The sequence below is a fragment of the Salvelinus fontinalis genome, chromosome 14, assembly GCF_029448725.1.
Source record: "Salvelinus fontinalis isolate EN_2023a chromosome 14, ASM2944872v1, whole genome shotgun sequence".
In the NCBI taxonomy this organism is placed as follows: domain Eukaryota; kingdom Metazoa; phylum Chordata; class Actinopteri; order Salmoniformes; family Salmonidae; genus Salvelinus; species Salvelinus fontinalis.
Genome location: NC_074678.1, coordinates 24,275,124 through 24,298,303, shown reverse-complemented (window position 1 = coordinate 24,298,303; position 23,180 = coordinate 24,275,124). Strand labels below are relative to the sequence as shown.

At 43.5% G+C, this 23,180-nt stretch overlaps 2 protein-coding genes across 6 annotated transcripts; one reads left to right on the top strand and one right to left on the bottom strand.

Moving 5' to 3' along the window:
- Positions 1 to 426: 426 nt before the first annotated feature.
- On the bottom strand, positions 427 to 16,950 carry nek1 (NIMA-related kinase 1). 5 transcript variants are annotated; one of them, XM_055944281.1, is made up of 35 exons: positions 16,843 to 16,950; positions 16,094 to 16,242; positions 15,862 to 15,958; positions 15,358 to 15,455; positions 15,166 to 15,249; positions 15,007 to 15,074; positions 14,811 to 14,897; positions 14,161 to 14,215; positions 12,230 to 12,430; positions 12,038 to 12,110; positions 11,775 to 11,926; positions 11,483 to 11,554; positions 11,085 to 11,144; positions 10,953 to 11,000; positions 10,230 to 10,310; positions 9,877 to 10,103; positions 9,672 to 9,794; positions 9,413 to 9,515; positions 9,105 to 9,179; positions 8,136 to 8,231; positions 7,831 to 8,004; positions 7,557 to 7,736; positions 7,408 to 7,467; positions 7,030 to 7,264; positions 6,736 to 6,864; positions 6,468 to 6,638; positions 6,146 to 6,364; positions 5,913 to 6,018; positions 4,858 to 4,934; positions 4,560 to 4,783; positions 3,377 to 3,543; positions 2,897 to 3,219; positions 2,667 to 2,800; positions 2,432 to 2,564; positions 427 to 1,234 (listed from the first exon to the last, which is right to left on the bottom strand). In XM_055944281.1, the coding sequence occupies exons 2-35, from the start codon at positions 16,208 to 16,210 to the stop codon at positions 1,221 to 1,223; spliced, it is 4,263 nt and encodes a 1,420-aa protein (XP_055800256.1). In that variant the 5' UTR covers positions 16,211 to 16,242; positions 16,843 to 16,950; the 3' UTR covers positions 427 to 1,220. The 5 variants fall into 5 exon arrangements, with proteins under 5 accessions (XP_055800256.1, XP_055800257.1, XP_055800258.1 ...); XM_055944282.1 differs by having other exon boundaries at positions 7,408 to 7,464; XM_055944283.1 differs by having other exon boundaries at positions 8,136 to 8,219.
- Positions 16,951 to 17,269: 319 nt separating this feature from the next.
- On the top strand, positions 17,270 to 20,521 carry LOC129869660 (tripartite motif-containing protein 16-like). Its single transcript, XM_055944280.1, has 7 exons — positions 17,270 to 18,110; positions 18,373 to 18,468; positions 18,641 to 18,874; positions 19,045 to 19,204; positions 19,404 to 19,445; positions 19,563 to 19,631; positions 19,747 to 20,521. The coding sequence occupies exons 1-7, from the start codon at positions 17,517 to 17,519 to the stop codon at positions 20,280 to 20,282; spliced, it is 1,731 nt and encodes a 576-aa protein (XP_055800255.1). The 5' UTR covers positions 17,270 to 17,516; the 3' UTR covers positions 20,283 to 20,521.
- The last annotated feature ends 2,659 nt before the right edge of the window (positions 20,522 to 23,180 follow it).

The window sequence follows — 23,180 nt, the reverse complement described above, 5'->3', positions numbered from 1 at the left end:
GAAATCCACAGTAGGATTCTCCCACTGTTGTATGATCGCAGCTGAACAGTGGTTCCTGATGGACAGGACAACACAGGGCCACACAGGCCCCTCCTGCCCCCTTCAGTGAGAGTCAACCCCCAGAGAGTTGCCTGTAGAGATGTAGGGCTCACCACATGCAGTATTACAACATAGCGATCTTTCATACAGTGGCTGGCAAAGCTTGATTGTGCAAGAGCTACAATTATCACCAGCCACCACACACACTTCTGAGAAAAGCACAATAAAAGGAAGGTTTTTGAAAACGCAGCAGTCTGAAATGTAACCCTGCTGTTAGTCCTTGTTTAGTGTAATGGATCTATGCAGAGTCATCATACAAACATGCACAAATACATACAGTAAAACACCAAACATGACTTAAATCAAAACAAAGATTAGAAAAAAGCATTTATTTACAATATATCCTTTATTATCAAATAAGAATAACGCTTTAAAATCAATATCATTACCAGTAATTTATATCTTTACAATTCTCTTAACAGAGTAACAATCTGACTTGACATGAACCCAACAAGTAGCAGTCCCTTGCAGCTGCTACCACGCCAACATACAACATCCTTAAACAAAAAGTCATCTTCCTTTTGAGCTGAACACATATTTTTGGGTTAACGGAACAGGTAAGAAATGTGAAAATGCATTAGATAACATTTAGCTGTATGAAAAAGTAATTCAAAAAAAGGAGGTCCAACAGGTTTTTATGGAAAATATGTTTTGCATGTTTATAGAAGTTGACCTGGTTTGTATTGTGAGGATGGTGACCGGGTGGTCCTAACCCCAGCATTAGGAATATCAAATGTACAATCACCTGTTTGACCTTTAAATATGGTGCTGGCCCATGAATATATTCCAACAGATACAGACAGATTTATGTTTGACGAAACCTTCCATTTAACTTTGGTTACCAGAAAATATTACTTGATAATGCACTTTCATATGAACATGAAGTTAAAAAAAGAGTGAGTCAGGTGTTTGAAGTGGAAGTAGGAAATACAGACATCAGTGTACTAGATAGCCTATTCAATCATGCAACTGTGCCAGAGCCTGGCTTCAACCCCTCCCAGATCCATCTATGGCCCCAACCCTCCACGCAGAGAGTCGTCTACCACATGCAGTGCACCTTGGGAAGACATCAGATGGCTAGCAGATTGTCAGAAGCTGCCAGCGGCTTGGACGCATATCCCCTATTCATCATTATCTAAAAGATGAAGAGGAAGAAGGGATGGAGAGAGAGAGAGAGAGATGGGAAGATGCATGTTAAAACCAATGAGTCATTAGATAGGCTGTAGCATGAGAGAGTGGCTGAGTACACTCAGAGCCCCCAGGTCAAATCAGCTTTCTTAAATCTGAGGTGATGGGTGAAAAGCTGAGCACATCACTTTTGCAGTCTTTATTACTAAATTCACATTTCCATTATCCCAAGTCAGTGACCTTAAACCCTGAACACTATAAAGGTGTGAATCTGGCACCCTACAAGACAAAACGACCATAACACAACATTCAGCAGGATCACCCCCTTAGGCCCAACAGTCAAACACACTCCATTCAGACACGTAACCCTTTAAGAATCAATGGAGGCTCTAATCTTCAGCGACAGGTTAGACTAATTCCCATTACAGACAGACTTCAAGCAGCAGAGTAAAAAGAGTTTGAAATCAGAAGCCTTCAGCTTCAAAGAGAAAAAGTATCCTGCCTGGTTCCATTAACATGACCCTCTCTGCCTAAATGGAAGGGCTTGAGTCACACATCAGATCAAATAAAAATGGTTCGAAAGGGAGGGAGCAAGGCTGTTAGAGACAAACAGACCAGTACTGGTCATCTAGACAGAATAAAGTGGTAAGCAGGGAGAGAAAGACAAGTGTTCGAGAGAACACAACAAAGAGAAAGCATAGAGATAGTCCAGAGAGAGCTTGAGAGCCGTCTGAAGCCTCTGCTCTCATGTCCTGGGGGAGTTCCGTTCTGTTCCATCAGACACAAATGAAACACTCCCTCTCCCCTCCCTTCCCCCAGAGTCTTCTGACAGCTGACTTGGCACAGGGGTGAGGCGGGGGAGTGAGGGGGAGACAGACAGACAGTCTTTAGGGTGTGTTTCACGTCGACATAGTCCCTAAGTGACTGAGTAGAGCCCGTGGGGCGTTAGGGGAGAATAGGATTGGGTAGATTAGATTAAAGGGTTTATTGGCTCGCTCACGCAGTCTAGCGCTCTGGGAAAACCTGTTTAAGAGGAAATCAGCACACTGGCTGAACACAACAATTAATAGAAAAACACGTATGGGACCGTGATTTAAACATGAGGGAAAAGAGATCCATCAAAACAAAGGGGAATAAGAGAAGGTGGGATACACACACACACACACACACAGAGAGAGAGAAAAACAAGGACTCTGATACTAACCCTCTTGGTAGGCTCCATCAGCCATGACCAGGTGAAGGATGTTGGGGTACAGGTGCTGGTGCTCAGTCCCCAGGATGTTCAGTACCATGTCGGGGCCCATGTCGATGTTCTCATCCTCATCTTCATGAATTGCCTTTAATGGTACAATGACATCATGAAAATTCAATGACCATGTGTAATTGCTGTATGATAGATAATGAATGACTTCTAGAGGGTAAGCAGGTCCCATCCATACCTTGATCTTGTTGTAGGCCTCTATAAAGTTCTCAAAGCCAATCTCCTGCTCCAGGTTAAACCGCAGCTCCTCCAGACGGCTGAATATGCTGTCCTGCTGTTCAGCCGCACCGTCCTCCTCCTCACCACTGTCATCTGTAGTTCACACACAATCCTATTGACAATCTGCTTCTGGCTGCATGCATTGTAGCTACAGTATTGTGCATGTGGAAGGAAGGATTACTAATGTACCCGATTGCCATTCTTCATTGAGCTGGCTCTCACTGCTGTGGTGCTCCTCTTCTTCCAGTCCGTTGGTGAGTGTGTGTCCTGCCTCTTCATCACCTGGACTCCCATTAGAACCCTCCTCCTCATCCACAGCCATCCCGTTCAGCTCCTCCTCATCATCATCTTCATCCTCAGCAGGGTTGCCGTTAAAGCCATCGCCTCCCTCTTCCTCTGGAGGACTACCAGAGTTAGAGCCAGATCCCCCCTCATCTTCCTCGCTGCGCTCCTCCTGCAGGAGTCTCTCCATGGAGGCCCTTAGCTCCCTCAAGTCATCATCCTCATACACACTGAGAGAACACAGCTCATAGTACTCATAGCATGTCATGTTTTCAAACTGCACAAAGCATGTTCCACAAAACACAGAGAAGTGAAATTGGGTTTCTATGTATTATACATATACTCATTGTGTGTGTGTGCGCATGTGTAGTGCAATTAGTGTCTTACTCTTCAGTCTCTGATTGTTCATCCTCTTTGGCCTCTTCTTCATCCTCCATGTCCTCTATATCCAGATTGTTGTCGTTGTCAGGGGCAACCGCCCCGTTGGCCCCTCCTGCGTCTTGTAGAGAGCTGAACAGTCTGCTGAGGTCTGGTAGAGAGCAGGTACGCAGCATCTGAGGACAAACAGTAAAGCACCGGTCACACACCCACCATGACTAAATAAATATTACAGATGCATATTTTTAGCACAAACTTTACTTTTTTTTTAAAGTTTGCACCAGGATTAGTTTTTTTGTTGCCATAAATAAGTTGTAGTGCAGCTCAGGTGCCCAGAAGATCAAGGAAATTAATCAAATTGTAGTATGTGAAAAATGCCTTTAACCTGGAGCCAGTTGAGGTGTCAGTTGGAACATGTTCGAGGACGTGTGCCAGGTGTGTGTACATGCGTGAGGCTGGCCAGTGGAGTGGCCTCTGGTATGATGACACATCAGGGATGTGGAAGAATTGCATTAATAACGCTTTGTCCAGGGAGAGCCATCGCTGAAAACGCATACATGCAGGGCTCAAAGCTGGACCAGAGTACACACACGGATAAAGTTGGAACTCTGACACACCCATCCCTACAAAAAAATAACAGGGAGCTTCGCCTGTCTCTCTCTGCACCTCTCTCCTCCATCCCTGATGGATGTTATGAAAGATAAATAGTCTCTCTCATCATGCCTTCTTCCAGACCATGTGATTAATATGACTGGCTCCATTCCAAAGCCCTTCATTAATAAAGACTGAATCAAAACCTAAAAATACCACAGAACCTCCACATTTCACCAGGCACAGGCCGAAGGGTCAGAGTACATTTCCTAAACATCTACCACAGCTGAACATCACCGTAGAGGACAGAATAAAATATCATATTAGATGGAAGTACAGATCCTGTCATGTGATTGATATAAAATACTGGCTGATAGAAATTATCCAGCCAATTTCATTCACCTCTGAAAGATGTTGTTTGTTCATTTTATAAAGGAGAAAATGCTTATTATTTGTGTTGTGTTCTATTATAAGAGGATGTTCAGGGTCACCATAACAGTGCGATTATGTTATTAGTTATTCATAATTATTTAGCAATTCCACATCCATTCATTCTCCTTAGTTCTGATCTCCAGTCTCCTTGAGGAGAAGTGTTGTTCACCTTTGGGTTGTTGGCATCAAACTGGCCGGTGGAGAGGCCGATGAGGAGGGCGTTGTGGTGTTTGGAGCGGAGAGGAGAGACGGAGCGTGAGCGTGAGGCCAGAGAAGAGGACGAGTCCTCCATGGACGACTGGGCTGACATAAGAACCAGAGCTGCAGTACGGCGGTGGGCCGGCGAGGAGCACAGCTTCACAAACAGAGGTTCCTCATACACAGGTGCTATACCTAGAGGGAGGGGGGGGAGGTGAGTATGGGACACCAAAGGCAGTTTAGTTCTAGAAGTGTCTCTCTCAGCTTACCGGAGGATTCAGGTTGCTTCTCTGCTTTCTCCCCAACATCTTTGGTTTCTGCTGGTGTTACTCTGCCCTCTGGTGGCCTAATAGGAGAGTGATATACAAAATCAAGACATCATTCTTGATAATTGAGTTTCATGAACATTTATTAAAACCACTTAGATGTCAACACCCCTGTTTAAGGGACCTGCGTGGTTCTGGTACCAGTTCCAACCGACATTTTCAATTATAAATCGATCTGGTTCCCATAGACACAGTATATTTTTGTGAAATCTAGGATGTGAAATCTGAAACCACTTGAAGCTGGGATGTCACTCCTACCATTTAATTTTCTCTTCCAACTGTCCATCAACTCCTGGCTAAACCATATGTACCAGCCACTGACAAAGCAAATGCCTGCAATCCTTACATCGTAGTGCAACAGGAGAGCGTTATTTCATCACTATAGCACATTCAGAGGTTGATTTATAGCCATTAATCTAAAATAATTCCACTTCGTTTGTCATAGATGTACAAGATGAATATGAGATTATAGGCGAGTGAGTTCCTAATTAGTTTTGGAAGCCAAGATAGAGATCTGTGTGACGTTCACAGCAGTGGGGGGGCGGATGTTTTGATCAAGAGAGACCTTGAACACTAAACATACAAATCTTATAGTTAGTGGTTTTCTAATTTGATTATACTATATTAAGAAAGCAGATGAGCAATTTCAAGCCTTATTCATACAGTTTTGTTGAATAGGAAATACGTCATAAAATATTTCATATTTGAACTGTGTACTTGAGCGCAGCATTACTAGTTATTGTTTATGGTGCTCTCATTATAATTGCTTTTGGGAAATACGTAGATTACATTTAGGATATATGTAGTTACATAAATTAAACACTTAATATTATGGCTAAGCTTCATTACAGTTCAAGTCACATATTAGTCTAAAGGTACAGGTGTTTAATCCAATGTTCATTTATGGCAATGAAAATCACATTAGGTCTTGATTAACTAAACCTATTCTTGGATTAGAGTTCTGTAATCCAGCTCGTGGGGAGCCAGCAAACCCTCACCCCAGCGGCAGGGCTCGTTTCTCCCAGGCCTGCACTACTCCAGCTGGGGAATTTGAGGCCTGCTTTGGGCCCTCCTCCAGGACCACTGACTCCAAGTCTGCTGGATCTGGAGAGAACAAGAGAACATCTAACTGAGTGATTTAGGTGGTGTTATATAATACACTGACTGCATGTCTCTGGATGAAGAGTGTCAGTATCTGACAACCTGTATAGTATGTAACCCACTCACTCACCCTCCATCTCTATCGGTTTGGGTGGGGTCTTTAGCATCTCTTCTAATATAGCCTGCCTCTTCTCCTGACCCGTCACGTCTACTGAGATCGTCCCCTCTTCCTGAACTTCGACCTCTGTGTTCTTAACGACAGACATCACAGCAGGTGGGCTTGCCTCTGAATGCATCACTTCCTTAGTTCCACTCACACCAACCATCTTAGCCGTCTGATTCACGTTGTCTGAATGGGAACCAATCAGAATCATTAGTACTTAGACGTTGAGTCTGTACGGAATGTGGTTGGTAATGGTAAGTGTGTGTTGGTGGGTAAATTAAGGACTCGCCAGTGTGTTTCTCTTCACAGATGTTGACATTCCCCAGCAGCTGGGTAAGAGGCTGAAGCTCCGCCTCCTGTAGAACTCTCAGCACCTGAGAATCCGGGCTCCGCCCCCATTCTTTTCTAGGGGCGTCGTCCTGTAGCACATTCATCCGAATGACCTCACCCACTGTCTGTTCTACAACATGCACAAACCGATATCTATTAGTATACATGTAGATATAGTCTGGATGTAGGAGATATTGTGCTGGAATGCATGCATCTAGGTTATTCACCAGCGGTCCTGATACAGGTATCCTCTAGGGTTTGCTGAGCTACAGAGAGAATCGACGGAGATCCAGCCTCCCATTTCTTCCTGTCCCCACCAGAGGACGGTCTCTCCTCTGGAGACAGAGCCTGAGAGCCTGGGGAGAAGGAGAGGAAGAGAGATGGAGCTCAAAATCAAAAGGGTGAGAGTAAGGATCCACGGTTCTCGTCAATCCAGCAATTCAAACAGGTCCTAGTCCTTTCTATAGCGAACAAGATTCTGTTTAAGAGTCCGGTTCTAGGAGACAGATGGTATAACTCACCAGTCGTTCTGATACAGGTTTCTTCTAGAGTCTGCTGAGCTACAGAGAGAATAGACGGAGCTACAGCCTCCCACTTCTTCCTGTCCCCACCAGAGGACGGTCTCTCCTCTGTGATAGGCTGGCTCTGCTGGGGGGTGGGGCATAGTCCTTCTGGGGGTGTGGCTGACACCTCCTCCTCAGGGCTCCGGGCCTTCAAGTTCTGATTCAGTCTTCGGAGAATCTCCTTCTTCTCACTCTGAAGAAATCACCAATAAAACCAAACATATAGTCACTGTCTTACTATAAACCAAAAGGCACTGCAACCAACTAGCCTCAGTGTAAAATAGTCATTTTGTGAAGCAGCACTGTGCTGTATTGGAAGTTATTGACCAAACTCACCTTAATGACGTCCGTTTTAGGTAAGTCATCATTAAAAGAGCTCTGCACAGACGCAAGCTGCTGGGAGACACAAATGGGAGAAAAAGCATGTGTAATAAAAATTGAATAATGGAGGAAAATAACTGTGAAAGCTTTAAGTGTTTACTGACTGCTCCAACGTCCTTCAGAGCAGAAGTCATGGAGATGACAGTGGTGGAGGGTTTGGATGCAGGCTGTGCTCTAGCTACAACGTCCTGTACAGGGAGGGAGGGGCCAGGCTGAGGGGGAGGAGCTAGCTCTACTGCTACACCTCCTGCTACCATGCCAACCTTCACACCTCGAGCTGCAAGCTGACAAAAACACACCACAATCAATGTTAGTGATTTTAATCCTACACATGCTGTACATTTGTAGCAGATGAGCTTGAGGAGTATGGGGACTTACGTGATCCTCCCAGGCTCTCTTTTCTCTCTCATAGGCCTCTCTCCTCTTTTTCTCTAGCTGCTCCTTCAACACAGCAGCACGGGCCTGCGCTTGGGCCTTCAGGGCTTCAATCTTCTTTCTCCTCAGCTCTGTCTCCTCACAGGACTCCTTGCTGTCTGAGCCATCACTGTCGTACTGGATTGACCACCCGAACAACCAGATGATGTCACCATTACCCGCAAACAAAAATGCCAAAACATGACAGAAGTTCAGAGGCTGATTAAAAGGATGTTATGCTGATGTGTTCTAAAAGGGTGGAAGGATACCTTCACTCCTCTGAGGCGTGCTTTGATCTGCTGTCTCTCATTGAAGTTCTGTAGCCTGATCTGCCTCAGCCGGGACAGGTACTCCTGAGAACATAACTGCAGAAGTTATACTAACACGCAAAACAAAGAGTTCACATATTGCTAAGAGGCTACAGCACGGATCAGACTCACACAGGTTACACATCATGACACAAAGCTATACAACATACACAAACTGATGACAAAATAATCCACTAAAATGGTTTCCTATAACAAATGACATGTAAGAACCGACGTAAAATCAGTCATCCACATACTTGACATGGCAAGAAAGATATTGGTGCAATATATAAAAACAAAGCTTGAGTTACTCAAACACCTAAAAAGGAAACACTGGAGTTACTTGAGATTAATTTATTTCATTTAAAAAAATGCTCAAAAAGGGACAACATATAATGTGCACAAAAATATATGTTATGGAAAGGGGGAAAAAAAATATTACTGGTGCACCAAATGTATGAGGTCTGAATCACACTTGTGCTTTGACACACACACCTGGTGACACAGTACATGCAGTAAAGGGAGTCGGACACTGGGAGGTGCTGCTGGGTGACTTTGACTGCAGAGTTACAGGAATAATCCATTCAAAAAATATACAGTCCCAAAATATTAAGAAAGTCAGCAATCAGTTTTTCAAGAGCGTTTTGCATCATGATGATGTGGCAAGTGACAACTTGCTTTTGAAAGTCCATCTTGAAAACTTGATTGCTGACATGCAAAACATTTTGGGACTGTATAAACAGTCGATTAATGAACGAAATACAAAAGATAGGGGAATAATCCACTTAAAAACTAAGGGGATGTGTCTGAGTGTAGTGTCATGCAGACACAACTGAAGAGGGCAAGCCAAACCCAGGCATGTTGTTATGAGTGAGGGATCAGATGGGGTGAGGCCGGCTGGACATCCAGAGCTGAGAGCTGGGCTCCTACCTCCTCCTCTTTGTTGGGTTTGGGCCTGCTGTAGCTGGACCGACCATAGATGGCTGCCAGGTTTTGCCGGGCACCCTGTTCACCGTTCAATTCAACCACATTTCACATGTATAAAAATTTGCTGCATTTTGTCCAAACTCCGGTAAGCATGCAATTCAACCTTGATTCCAGATCGACACTTTGGTTATTAACCATGACCATACAACAACCCCGTTATCCTTTGTGAGAACTTAACAGACTTTAAAGAGCCATCCCATTGTTCAGTGAGCAGAAGTATAGAAATGAGGGGCAGGAAGGAGAACACGTACCAGCTGTCCCTCAGCGCGGACCTTGTTCAGCATGGCATCTCTCTTACGCTGCAGAAACTCCTGAACCTGATTGGCCCGTTCAGCTGCTGCGTGACCCCGTTGCCTGGAGACAGTTGGAGAGGAAGTTATTTAATTGACTTAGTATTGATACAACGTTGTATATCGTAACTAATAAATATGATCCAATATCAAGCAAAGCTTTACTGCCAGTCAGAGACAGAGCAATGTTTTCTAGAATGGTTTGTGACCAACCACGGACCTGCTAACATGGGTTTGTTTGGTGACATGCTCTAGCCTCCGTAGCTCTCTCTTCACCGCATCAGGGTCTGGGAGACGAGCAGGGCCATTGGGCAGCACTGAGCTGGCAGCAGCTGGCACACCCCTTACACATACAAAATAACACAATCATTCAATCAGTCACCTGAGTCAATAAATTACCCAAAGGAAATGATGGCTGAACCCACCTAACAGGAGTGTCTCCTCCTGCTGTGAATACCTCTCTGGCACCCTCTTTGGGCTGAGGTTTGGCCAGCTGGTCCAGAGCAGCATGGTAGTGTTCATACGGGGCCCTGCTAGGGGAGAGCGGGGCAGGGCCTGGGGTGGGGCCCTGGGCAGGACATGGAGCAGGAAGCAGGGGCTCTGGGACAGGAGCTGCAAACCCAGCCATCATACCACCACCTCCTAAAAAACACTGGTGACAGATAAGACAGTGAGTTAGAGAGGAGAAGCTTTGATTGATGATAAAACATCTCCACTGTAGTGAGACCACAGTAGATGATGATTATGAAGGGGGTGGGGGGGGGGGGTCATTCTGTACCTTCCTCTCTGGACTGCTGCCTCCACTAGAGCTCAGTACGTGCCTCCAGCCCTGCTCTCGAGCTCGGTTGATCCGGTTTATCTGGGGGTCAAAGTTCACTAGTCACTATGAGCATTACATTAAATGCTTAAGTTTGATCGTCACTACTGCAATGTCATAACGTTACATAGTGTAAATAACTACTGTTTACGGTTATACTACCCCCACTGTCAAGGAAGGCCCTAAAAATTGTCAAAGACTCCAGGAACCCAAGTCATAGACTATTCTCTCTGCTACCGCATGGTAAGCAGTACCGATGCACCAAGTCTGGAACCAACAGGACCCTGAACAGCTTCTATCATCAAGTCATAAGACTGCTAAATAGTTAACCAAATAGCTACCTAGACTTTCTGCATTGACCCCCTTTTGCATTCTTTTGACGCATCACATACGCTGCAGCTACTGCTTATTATATATCCTGTTGGCTAGTCACTTTACCCATATGTACCCGTGTACTTCAATTACATCATACACCTGCACATCGACTCTGTACTGGTGAGTACTAGTGTTCCCTGTATATAGCCAAGTTATCGTTACTCATTGTGTATTTATTCCTTGTGTTGTTATTTTTTCTATTATTTTTCTCTCTGCATTGTTGTGAAGGGCCCGTAAGTAAGCATTTCACTGTTAGTCTACCACTGTTGTTAACAAAGCACGTGGCAAATAACATCCGATTTGACTCACCTTTTCCCGCTCATATCTCTTCATCTGTCCAGCATTCAACAGAAACATCTGAAGAACAAATAAAGATGAACAATCTGAAGTTTCATATTTCAGATGCAATACAGTATATCAAATGCTAGACACCCAGCTGACCTGCTCCCTCTGTTTCCTCTCTTTCTCGATCAGCTCCATCCTTTTCTTCCTGGCACCCTCCTGTAGTGTAAACACAATAGTCAACATGAAACCATGAACTTACTAAGACGCAAGAGGTTCACTGCTATAGAACAGGTCTAACAAGGAGGGGGAAAAAAGAGCCCTCTTTAGGCAGGTTAGGAGAAAGAGGGGTATAGAAGAGGGAGGGCTATTCAAACTGTCTGGAAAATGAGAAGTGGGGGGCTGCACTCTGTTTGGATGAGTGATGATGAGGAAGAAAAAAAAGGATGTACATCAGGAGGGAACTTTATGTGGGTGGGTTAATGGAAGGAAGAAAAGGAGGGAGAGATCCAGGGGTTAATTCAGGTTACAGGAGGCGCTCTCTCTGTTGTAGCTACCTCATATTTCCTCCTCTCTTCCTCCACTCGACTCACTCTCCTCTGGGGTGCTGCTGGGAGGGGGACGGGGGCCTGAGCAACATATAACACTGGGGTTCAGACTCAGAGGACACACAGACACACACATGCCCCACTGAGGTGTAACATGACAGACATCTTCATAACACACATTCATAACCAATATGAATAGATCTGTCTCAGTGGAGGGGCAGTAGAAAATGATGCACGGCCAGTATAGGATCATCCTGTTGAGAAGGCTGAAAGACGTCACTGGCTCTCCTCCAGTACTAACCATCTTGTGTTTGACGGCTGGTTTCCGCTCGGCAGGTTTCATGGCTGCATCTGAGGCTTTCCTGACATTTAAAGGCACTCCATATTTGGCGGCTGGTTTGGTGATCTTCTGGGCTGGGGTTAGGGGCATGGGAGCAGGGGCGCGACGCTTGGCTAGAGAGGGTAAGAAAGATAATATATTACAAAGTTGAGGTTCTTGGTGTAAGAGTGAGGCATGTGTATTCATTCAAATGTGTCAGCATTTTATGTGGTGTGTGTGTTTACCTGATGCCGCCTGCGCCACACCTGCTTTAGGCTGCTTGTGGAGGAAGCTATGGCTGAATTCCTGAGCGATAATCTGAGTGGGAGAAAACCAAACGTCATATTGTTGTGCTGAAAAGACTAGATTCACAGTGTATGTATCATACTGTCAAAGGGCTAATAGTCCCTGGGACCCTGTGTGTGTGTGTATCCTACCTCTGGGGTGAGGAACCTGAAGATTCTGTGGGAGAGGAAGGGTTTGTCGAGGATAGAGCTGACAGAGGGTCTCTCCCGGGGGTTGCGTCTGAACAGCTGGCCCATGAGAGAGCGTAGGTCCTGGGAGTAGTGGGTCGACACAGGGGGGTACGAGCCCCGGATGATCTTCAGAACCAGGTTCTTCATGTTACCTGCCTCAAACTAAGAGAGAACACACACGGTATTTTTCCTTAATAACTAAAATAGCAGGCCAGACACGACCAAAGGGAATGACTGATTACACTAATGGCCTCTTCTGACATTACGAATAGTGGTCCAGTGTCGCTCAGTTGGTAGAGCATGGTGCTTGCAATGCCAGGGTTGTTGGTTCACTTCCCACAAGGGACCAGTACAAAAGTCTGAAAATGTGTGCACTCTGTAACTACTGTAAGTTGAATCAAATCAAATTTTATTGGTCACATACACTTATTTAGCAGATGTTATTGCGGGTGTAGCGAAATGCTTGTGTTTCTAGCTCCAACAGTGCAGTAATATCTAACAAGCAATTAACAATTTCACAACATACAAATCTAAAGTAAAGGAATGGAATTAAGAATATATAAATATTAGGCGAGCAATGTCAGAGCGGCATAGACTTAGATACAGTAGAATAGAATTCATATAAGATGTCATGCAGAATATGTAAACATTCTTAAAGTGACTGTCTGCTAAATAGTGACTGTCTGGATAAGATTGTCTGCTAAATACCTCAATGTAAATGTAATTAATATTATTAGACCTTTTTAGAATTAAACAGACCACGTACTCAGCAGATATGATCAGCACATAAAGCTTTATGTGCCTCAATACTGCCAAAACTAAACTAATGGTGTTTTCTAAAGCAAGAAATAGACCTCTGAACCTTTCACCTATTACTACCTGTCAGGGCAAGGAGATTGAGGTTGTAACCTCATATAAATATCTTGGAATTCTAATTGATGACGGCCTCTTTTAAATTGCATATTCAACAACTTACAAAAAAATGTAAGCTGAAATTGGGATTTTATTTTAGGAATAAGGCCTGTTTTTCTTTTGAAGCCAGAAGGAGGCTAGTATCAGCTACATTTATGCCTTTACTAGACTATGGGGATATTTTATATATGAATGCTTCCACTCAGTGTTTGAGATCAATTGACACCCTTTACCATGGCACTTTGAGATTTATTTTAAACTGCAAAACCCTTACGCACCACTGCACTTTGTATACCAGGGTTGACTGGCCTTCTCTAGTCACTCGTAGGCTCAGTCACTGGTATACTTTTATTTATAAAGCTATTTTGGGTTTACTACCTTTTTATTTGGGCATTTTTATTGTTCAGAAATGTGGTGGGTACTCTCTTCGTTCGCTAGACTTTATCCTGCTAACTGTTCCAAATGTCCGAACTGAATTTGGTAAAAGGGCTTTTATGTACTCTGCGCCATCGTCTTGGAACGCCTTACAAAATACTTTTAAAAACTGGAAGAACTTGTCCTGATTGGTATTTTTAAATCACTGATGAAGGATTTTGAGGCTGATTCCCTGACCTGTCAATGTTTTTAATTTGCTGTTTTTGATTTTGTTATACTCTTGTGAATTCTCTGGTTTTTACTAGATTACTTGTAGTTTTTCATGTTGTCTGTCTGTAATTTTTGTAATGACCGGGTGCTGACTATCTTGGCCAGGACGCTCTTGAAAAAGAAATGTTAAATCTCAATGAGCCTTTCCTGGTTAAATAAAGGTTAAATAAAAAAAATTTAATTAAAAAAGACTCTGAAAAACAACTGACTGCAGAGAGAATCATCATGCATTATATATGGGAGAGAGTGAGCGTTTCTTATTGTGCCTGCCCCAGGTTCACTCTGTTACTGACTTTAAGACACACCTAAATAAGCACACACACACAAATACTTACTGCATGCTTTAGCGTGCACATTTCATACAGGACACACCCCAGGGCCCAAACATCACTGGAGGAGTGAAAGGGAAAGAGAGAGAGAGAGCATACAGATGGAGAGAGGAGGGATAAGTTCTCTGGGATTGGTACATTACATTCTCGCTCACACAGTATTGCACATACACTATTGCTAAAGATGCTTTTCTACACATTAGATAACGTGGAAAGAAAGGCACTCCTGTTAACAAGAAGACAACCATAGGCTGCTGTAGTGTGAGGCTGCATGCTACAGTTCATTAAGACAAATACAGACTCATGTAACTGAGGTTGATTAGATTACATGATGCATATTTAAATAGGTTAGAATCAATACAGGTGTCCTGCTCAGGACTCTGGATGTACACCAGCCAGTAAGTTGACTCCATAAAGGCTATACATGACGCCATTACATAATCATGGTGGCAGAGGCCACCATACACCTCATTGACTGCATTATTCTGAGTGTGTGTGACAAATTAACTAATAATTTGTACAATTAAGGTGATTCAACTCTGCACCTTTTAAATGGTAGGTACAAACTCATATTGACATACACAAAGAGAGAATCCTAAAAGTTCCCATCCCATCATGAGACAATGCCCCCTCAACCAGACATGGGTGCAGGTTACCTTTTGTTGTTGTACGGTTTGTTTTCACAAATCTCAGGTGACAGGTAGTATGGCGTCCCGATACATGTCCTGGCTAGCTCCACAGTACTGAGAAAGAGGATTGTGGAGTTACTGAAATGGAGATGAACATTGCAAAGAAGTTGCCCCTTTTTTCACTAAACACAGGATAGATTCTTTAGTATGTTGTATGACTCACCTATTCAGCACCCTGGCAATCCCAAAGTCTCCTAGCTGTATGGTTCCATCTTTGGTCAGAAATATGTTCTAAAAGTTCCAAACCATATAAGTATGATGAGTAATGTGTACTACAATATGCTCAAAATTCAGGGGACAGGGTCTCTAACTTCTTATTTACCTGTGATTTGATGTCTCTGTGGAGGATCTTACGGTCATGTACATGCTTCAAGGCGAGGCATATCTGCACCAACCAATCCAGGATCTATTAAGATACAGAGAGTGTCAAAGCATGTTCATGCCCTCCATCTATCCATGACAAAAATCTGTCTGTGGGGTGGGGGCATTTTCACCTGCCTCTATTGTGTTTTACCTGCTCCTCAGGGAACTGCACTCCTTTCTGAGAGTTGATCGTCTTGAATAGGTCTCCTCCCTCACAGTAATCCATTACGATGTACAGACATCCACACTCTAGAAAACGCACAGAGAGAAAGCATTGGTTTAACCAACCTGTCTGTGTTACACTGTGCTAGAAGACACACAAACCTAATTATTAGATCTCCCTGGCCAGGCTGAAGTTAAACACACACTACAGGATTGAATCAGGAGGGAGAGGTCTGTCTAGCTCTAGTTTCATTAATGAGCCAGGCAGATAATCTACTTATTTTCTGGAAGCTGCTGCCAAGTCTCACACACCAACTGAGATTCATCACGTTGCTTCATCAGAAATCACACCACAGGTGAAGGGCTCTGTATATTACAACCCTAAAGTCTCAAGGAAATTGATATAGGCATAGAGGCATTATGGCCATCACTGCTGACTATTGACCTCTGAACTGGGGTCACTGGACTGCATGGTGCACAGGTTGTTGTTTACCTTCAAAGGACTCTTTGTACTGGACGATGTTGGGATGGCTCATATTGGCCAGAACAGCCACCTCTTTACGGGACTCCTGTCTCTCTTTACTAGACATCTGCCATAGAAAGTGAGACAAAGGGAGAGGAAAAGGAAGACATTGATAATATCATATTATGGGTGGAATATAATTTCCATAACATCATGTAGGGCTAAATGGTGATTATGTCATATACGGTTCTCTGTAGCTTACCCGGGAGATGCCAATCTCTTTGATGACATACTGTTTTGCATCCTCCCTGGATTTGACGAGAATTGCCTTCCCGAAGGAGCCCTCCCCAATCTTCCTCACCTTTTCATATTTATCCATGTCTCTGAAACAGATGACTCCTCATTCTGGGGCTGGTAGGACACAAAAACACACCGTTTTTTTACTCACCACCAAAAGTATGTGGTCACACATGGAACGTTTTCAGAATAACTACCTTTGGGCTACTGAACTACCTTTGGGCAACTGTACTACTCTATAAACCACTGTGTAAGGATATGGGCTGCCTGCTTTGTATTCGTTGTCCATAATTGATGTTGATGATGATGATTCAAGGAGTAGAGTGTAGTGGTGCAGGTGTAATAAGTTTCCATCATTTAAAGCTTACATCATTAATACTAATTTACACGAGACCCTCTGTGTTTACCCCCTCCGCCCCAAAATACATGATTTGCTCTTTCTTGTCCCTTCTTTTGATCGAATGCTGTCAATGTTGGGCTACATTATCATGAACAGTTCTCATTCCCATGCTATGATGAGGATGGGCCTGCTGGACAGTGCTAGCAGCTAGCTAGTTGACAGCCTGGTACCTAGGAGGAGGCTGAGGATGATAGCTCTCAAAAACACCAGCCGTGAATTTGAATGAGAGTTTGACAGCCACTAAAAACAGGCTCCGTTGTCAGTCTGTCAACACACGTTCTGAAATCGTAGAAATTTAGCTCAAATGTACTTACCACTAAGATATTTGATGCATCGTATCAGAGATCTCCGTACTGCCACAAAATGCCCCTTGCGCTCTCTATCTAACTACTTTGGTGCAAGGCTTTCTTTTCATTGGTCCACTCCGCCAAATTCCCGTTCCTAGCGGCTAATAAAACAGTCAATCAAAAAGTAAGCCGGAGTACTGGGTCGTCACTAGTTACCACATCCACAAAGTCATAAACCCCGCCTATTGCTAAAATGTATCTTTTTAAAATCTGATTTTAAAACTAACCCTAAACCTAAAATTAACCACACTGCTAACCTTATGCCTAGCCCTAACCTTAAATCAAGACCAAAAAGCAAATGTTTGTTTTCATGAGTTTTTACGATATAAATCCTTTTATAATTTTGACTTTGTGGCTGTGCTATCTAGTGGAAACTGGTGTACAGGGTTTGTATGTGAGTTTGTTGAAGTGGACGTTCTCCTTAGCAACCATAAGGCGCAAAGAAAAATAGTACTGTAGCTAGTTTCTCTGAGAGAAGCTGTCTTTCACGCCTCAGTTGGAGATCTTGATAAAACCACACCCCTCAGCGGTGCAGTCGAAACAGGAAGTATCATTTTTCAAAACCAATAGGAATTCAGATAGTTGCACTTCCCCTCGTACCAGCCCGGACACACATTACATACATTATTCTCGGCCACAAAATGGCTGAGTCGTGTGCATTATTTGGGGAAGACCAATTCTCTTGTTCAATCTGTCTGGATCTACTGAAGAACCCTGTGACCATTCCTTGTGGACACAGTTACTGCATGGGCTGTATAAAGGACTATTGGGATCTAAATGACCGCATGGGTGTCTACAGCTGCCCTCAGTGCAGACAGACCTTCACCCCAAGGCCTGCTCTGAGCAAAAATACCATGTTTGCAGAAGTAGTGGAAAGACTGAAGAAGATTGAAGAGTTCCAAGCTGACCCTCGCATTCCTTGTTATGCTAAACCAGGGGATATTGAGTGTGATGTCTGTGGTGGGAGAAAACAGAAAGCCATTAAGTCTTGTCTTCTGTGTCTGGCCTCATACTGTGAAACACACCTCAAGCTTCATGACAAACTCAACCCTGGAAAACGACACACACTTGTGGAAGCCTCCATACAGCTTCAGGAGAAGATCTGCTCTCAGCATGACAAACTGCTGGAAGTTTACTGCCGTACTGATCGACGTTGTATCTGTTATGAGTGTTTGATGGGTGTACACAAAGGCCATGAAACAGTTTCAGCTGCAGCTGAAGGCACTGCAAAACAGGTATGCTGTTTTTACATGTTGTGTATGAAAATGTATGTGGAATAAAAGTGCTGAATTTAACACATTAAACTGCAGTTTATGCATCAGTATCAACACTGATAACCAGGAAAGGACTTTGAGTCCGAAGTGCACACAGCTATCAAAACAGTAAAGAATAAACAGTACACGTTACTGTTTAAAGTGCCATTAACAGTTAATAAAGTTTATGCCCTCTGATTCCAATCACATGCACCTTTTACTCATGAGCATTTTGACTCTACAGAAAGAACTGAAGGAGACACACAGGAAATACAAGCAAATAATCATCAGGAAAGAGAAGGAACTATTGTGCTTGAAGCAGGCCATGAGGTCTCTCACAGTGAGTATTGATGAGAGAACTACAACAGCTGAACTCAAACTCTGTGCCAATTATCTGATAAATTCAGTGTTCAGAGCTGAGTGTGGGGCCTGATTCAAATTGAGACTGCTCCTTTATCTGTCGTGTGTGTGTGTGTGTGTGTGTGTGTGTGTGTGTGTGTGTGTCCCAACAGTACTCAGCACAGATAGCCGTGGAAGACAGTGACAAGGTCTTTACTGAAATAATCTGTTCTGTTGAGAAGTGGTACTCTGATGTGAAAAGACTGATCAGATCACAGGAGAAGGCCGCTGTTGGCCAGGCTGCGGAGCAGGTTGACCAACTGCAAAGGGAGATTTCAGAGCTGAGGAGGAGAGATACTCAGCTTGAGCAGTTGTCAAAAACAGAAGATTTTATTATTTTCCTCCAGGTAATATTGGCATTAACAAGACTCCTGGGTGCGATGACTCTTGTAACAAATTATGATATTGGGGCCAAATTCACACGGAATGCCCCTGGTACTTTATTTCACTTTGAATCTGACAGGACTCAGAACCCAACTTGTATATGAAGATTGTGTGTGTGTCTGTGTGTCTTTAGAGATGTCAATCTGTCCTAGCCCTCCCTGGATATGAAGACACTTCCAGCATCAATGTGAGTCAGCAAGTCTCTTTTGAAGGTGTGAAGAAATCTGTGGCCGAGCTGGAACAGCGATTGGAGGACTTCTGTAAAGGGGCCTTTGCAAACATCTCTAAAAAAGGTTTGCAACAAACCAGACTTGTCAAATCCCTTGTTACATTCAAACCATCTCCACTGACCAATCTATAGCTTTCATTTATTTAATTGAGTAAAAATAATAATACAAAAGTAATAAACACGGCTTTCTGTATACATATCTGAATCTGTATAGAATTACTCTACATTGCTATACTCACTAGGTCTATATCTCTTTCCCACAGTACAGGATATTCATATTCTGCAGGAATCAAAGCCTAGTCCACGTGAGTCCATTTTCACCATACATTTACACAAAAATTCCATCAGCACAATCACAGCTGAGCTTGAGACCATGTAACATTATTTATCATAGTTAGTTAATTATTTCTGTATCCCTCTAGCTCTACCCCAGGTAAAAGACAAGTGTGTGGAGAGTAAAGAACCAACAACAAGAGAGGAGTTTTTGAAATGTAAGTACAGTATAGACAGACAGACACAGATCAGGTCGTTTTGTACTGGGACAGACGGACAGAGACCAGGTCATTTTGTACTGGTTCATCATATCTGCTTTCTCTCTACCATCAGATGCCTGTCAGCTCACATTGGACCAAAACACTGCACATAAAAACCTCCTTCTCTCTAAGGACAACAAAATGGCTGGATGGAATGATTTTGCACTGCCTTATCCTGACCACCCAGATAGATTTGATAACATGCCTGTGGTACTGTGCAGAGAGGCTTTGACAGGGCGCTGTTACTGGGAGGTTGAATGGGATGGAATACAGGCTATCATAGCTGTATCATATAAAGGGATAAACAGGAAAAAAAAACTCTGCCCTCCTGATGCATTCTCCAAATTACTAGAATTTTATGAACAATCCTGGAGTTTGGACTGGAATATAGCCCAAGTCTGTGAGAATAAGAAACAGATTCAACTAACTGCTTGGTCCTCTAGGAGAATAGGACTGTTCTTGGATCACAAGGCAGGAACTCTAGCATTTTACAACATTGCTGATAAAATGACCCTCATCTATAGAGTAAAAACGACATTCACTCAACCACTCTATCCTGCTTTCTGGATCAAAATACAGTCCAAGATAAAATTGTGCCCCCTGAAATAAATTTAAATGGCTGATTACAACACAATCCATTTGTAGAGTAGGGCAAGGCAGAAGGAGTAGTTTACATGTATCTTCAAACTGTTTATTGTACATTGAGAAAAATATGGGAATTGTGTATAATGTGCAATTTGTTTTAAACTGCATTCCACCAAGTGTACAAATTATTTTATGAAAAAAGTGGTAATGGTATATACTACCTACTTTTATGCAAGAATGAAATAAATACATGAATATGCTAACAGCTGTGTCAATGTTTGTAATATTTGGAAGGATTTATTATTTAAATCCATTATTTATTTGGAAGGATTTATTATATTTGTCAGACTTATACAACATTGATTATAAGTCTATCTATTTATAAAACAGATATCTTCCAATGTGGTACAGAGTTGTTGAGAACTGATGATATATTAGGCAACTCACAGTAACATGAAAATCCCAGCACCTCCCACAAATAGTTGAGGAGGATCTTTCACAACTGGCTCACATTAAACGACAAGTCCATTACACTCTTTGTCAGCAAAAGTGAAAACTAACAAACCAATGTCCAATGCAGTGTAGTTCATTTATAAAATCCTAAAGATGCAAGGAATGATGCACAACAAAAATATATTTTGGTTTACAACACCACCGACTCTGTCACAGGTGGCCATGAGGTGGGGTTAATATGGCGGACAGGGAAAAAAGGAGAAAAGTGGAACATAAACTCAGCAAAAAATGAAACACTTTACCCATATCCAAACTCTTCAGGACCCTGTCTTTCAAAGATAGTTTGTAAAAATCCATATAACTAAACAGATCTTCATTGTAAAGGGTTTAAACACTGTTTCCCATGTTTGTTCAATGAAGCATAAACAATTAATGAACATGCACCTGTGGAACGGTCGTTAAGACACTAACAGCTTACAGACGGTAGGCAATTAAGGTCACAGTTATGAACACTTAGGACACTAAAGAGGCCTTTCTACTGACTCTGAAAAACACCAAAAGAAAGATGCCCAGGGTCCCTGCTCATCTGTGTGAACGTGCTTTAGGCATGCTGCAAGGAGGCATGAGGACTGCAGATGTGGCCAGGGAAATTAATTGCAATGTCCATACTGAGACGCCTAAGACAGCGCTACAGGGAGACAGGACGGACAGCTGATCGTCCTCGCAGTGGCAGACCATGTGTAAGAACACCTGCACAGGATCAGTACATCCGAGCATCACACCTGCGGGACAGGTACAGGACGGCTACAACAACTGCACGAGTTACACCAGGAACGCACAAGCCCTCCATCAGTGCTCAGACTGTCCGCAATAGGCTGAGAGAGGCTGGACTGAGGGTTTGTAGGCCTGTTGTAAGGCAGGTCCTCACCAGACATCACCGGCAACAACGTCTCCTATGGGCACAAACTCCCTGTTGCTGGACCAGACAGGACTGGCAAAAAGTGCTCTTCACTGACGAGTCGCGGTTTTGTCTCACCAGGGGTGATGGTCGGATTCGCATTTATGGTCGAAGGAATGAGCGTTACACCGAGGCCTGTACTCTGGAGCGGGATCGATTTGGAGGTGGAGGGTACGTCATGGTCTGGGGCGGTGTGTCACAGCATCATCGGACTGAGCTTGTTGTCATTGCAGGCAATCTCAACGCTGTGCATTACAGGGAAGACATCCTCCTCCCTCATGTGGTACCCTTCCTGCAGGCTCATCCTGACATGACCCTCCAGCATGACAATGCCACCAGCCATACTGCTCGTTCTGTGCGTGATTTCCTGCAAGACAGGAATGTCAGTGCTCTGCCATGGCCAGCGAAGAGCCGGGATTTCAATCCCATTGAGCATGTCTGGGACCTGTTGGATCGGAGGGTGAGGGCCATTTCTCACAGAAATGTCCTGGAACTTGCAGGTTCCTTGGTGGAAGAGTAGTGTAACATCTCAAGAACTGGCAAATCTGGTGCAGTCCATCAGGAGGAGATGCACTGCAGTACTTAATGCAGCTGGTGGCCACACCAGATACTGACTGTTACTTTTGACCACCCCTTTGTTCAGGGACACATTATTCAATTTATGTTAGTCACATGTCTGTAGAACTTGTTCAGTTCATGTCTTAGTTGTTGAATATTGTTATGTTCATACAAATATTTACACATGTTAAGTTTGCTGAAAATAAACACCGTTGACAGTGTGAGGATGTTTGATTTTTTGCTGAGTTTATAAGTAAATATGGAATGGGGGAATGCACAAGCCTTCTGGAAGATCTGATGAAGGGGAAGATGGTTGGACAGGACAAAAAGGAGAAAAGTGGAACATGGTTTGAGTGAATATGGAGTGGTGGATCACACAGAGCTTTTGGAAGAGCCACAGAGCTTACTTACAAGCCCTGAACCAACAATGGAGTTCAAGAAATAGAGTTATAAAAAAAAATATTTACTAAATAAACTAAAGTAAAAAGTAACACAATAAAATTCCATAACAATAATGAGGCTATATACAGGGGGTACTGGTACTGACTCAATGTGCGGTGGGTACAGGTTAATCGAGGTAGTTTGTACATGTAAGTTGTGGTAAAGCGACTACACATAGATAATAAACAGTGAGTAGCAGCAGTGTGTAAAAACAAAGGGGGGGGGGGGGGGGTCAATAAAATAGGCTGGGTGGCCATTAGATTAATTGTTCAGCAGTTTTATAGCTTGGGGGTAGAAACTGTTAAGGAGCCTTTTGGACCTCGACTTGGCGCTCCGGTACCGCTTGCCAAGCGGTAGCAGAGAGAGCAGTCTATGACTGGAGTCTTAGATACTTTTTTGGGGCCTTCCTCTGACACCACCTAGTATATAGGCCCTGTATGGCAGGAAGCTTGGCCCCAGTGATGTATTGGGCCGTACGCACTACCCTCTGTAGTGCGTACAACATCCCCTCT